This window comes from Aplysia californica, unplaced genomic scaffold (assembly GCF_000002075.1).
Source record: "Aplysia californica isolate F4 #8 unplaced genomic scaffold, AplCal3.0 scaffold00155, whole genome shotgun sequence".
NCBI lineage: Eukaryota > Metazoa > Mollusca > Gastropoda > Aplysiida > Aplysiidae > Aplysia > Aplysia californica.
In genome coordinates, this window is record NW_004797425.1 from 1,134,718 (window position 1) to 1,135,840 (window position 1,123).

The window sequence follows — 1,123 nt, forward strand, 5'->3', positions numbered from 1 at the left end:
GGAGGTCGGACATGACAACTCCGCGGTTTATGGGTGAATCGTTTGTGAAGTGTCGTAAAGTGAAATGTAATCTATTCACAAGTCTAGATTTGCGAGTAAACGTATAGATTTGCGAGTAAACGTATAGATTTGCGAGTAAACGTCTATTACTGTTAGGATGGGGGTTCATCACCGATACAAGCTATCAAGGACAGGACTAACTGAAGATGGGATTTTTTAAAAATAAATGTAATTTTCTTGTTTCTCTAACAGAAGTTATCATCTCTGCTTCGGGGAATCGAACTATGTAGTCATCTGAACCATTGCCTTGTTTTTGTCTTGCCTCGTGAGCTGTTGAGAGTACAGCAAGGAGGTCTTGGAGTACAGGAACTGCTGCGAAAATGTTATTTTACATATTATTTCCAGTTATAAACTCAAACACGGTAGGCTCCGCTCACTGGAAGAGCTGAAGCTCTCTACATCTGTGGAGGCCCTTGAAGTCATTGGTTTGCTTGTTTGTTTGTTTGTTTGTTTGCTTGTTTGTTTGTTTGAGTAAAGCGAAGCAAATGTGGGTGGTTGGCTCCTTCTTTCCTACCAAACTTCTATCGTCCTGATCTCTCCTCCTTTTTTGGGTTTGTTACTCTCTTGTAGCACCTCTAATCGTCCGCACTTATATGACCTTATTGTGTTGCAAGTGCCGTAAAACTCTTACTAAAACTAAGAAAAGCAAATCCACACAATAACGACCATTCAGTGCAGGAGAAAAGCAGGACAGACAGACACACACACAGACACAACAGAGGGAGAGAAGAGAAGTAGGATCTGCCAGTGGCCCAGTGGCGGCCTCCAACCACCCGCGTAGTCAAATGCAGTTTTATTCTAATTGTTATTTAAATAAAAATTATTCTAATTATTATTTAAATTTTCCGTGTGTCTGATCAGAATCATCGACAAGCTGGACGGGGTGCGACTGCTTTGGTCACTGTTGAAGAACCAGAACAAGGAAGTACAGGCGAGCGCTGCGTGGGCCATCTGCCCCTGTATCGAGAACGCCAAGGTAAGACTGGGTCTGGATGTCTTCTATTTACACTCATCAGGGATGGGGTGGAAGGAGGATAGGAATAGGAGGATTAGAAAAGAAAAA

The 1,123-nt window shown here is 42.5% G+C and overlaps 1 protein-coding gene across 1 annotated transcript in view; it reads left to right on the forward strand.

Annotated features, from left to right (window-relative positions):
* The window catches only part of LOC101857790 (armadillo repeat-containing protein 4), a gene marked incomplete at its 3' end in the record, with an annotated part of 42,436 nt that extends 41,400 nt beyond the window's left edge, over positions 1 to 1,036 (forward strand). Inside the window, 1 exon segment of the mRNA XM_013082017.2 lies at positions 922 to 1,036. Within this exon segment, the coding sequence (XP_012937471.1) occupies positions 922 to 1,036 (115 nt within the window).
* Between the last annotated feature and the right edge of the window lie 87 nt (positions 1,037 to 1,123).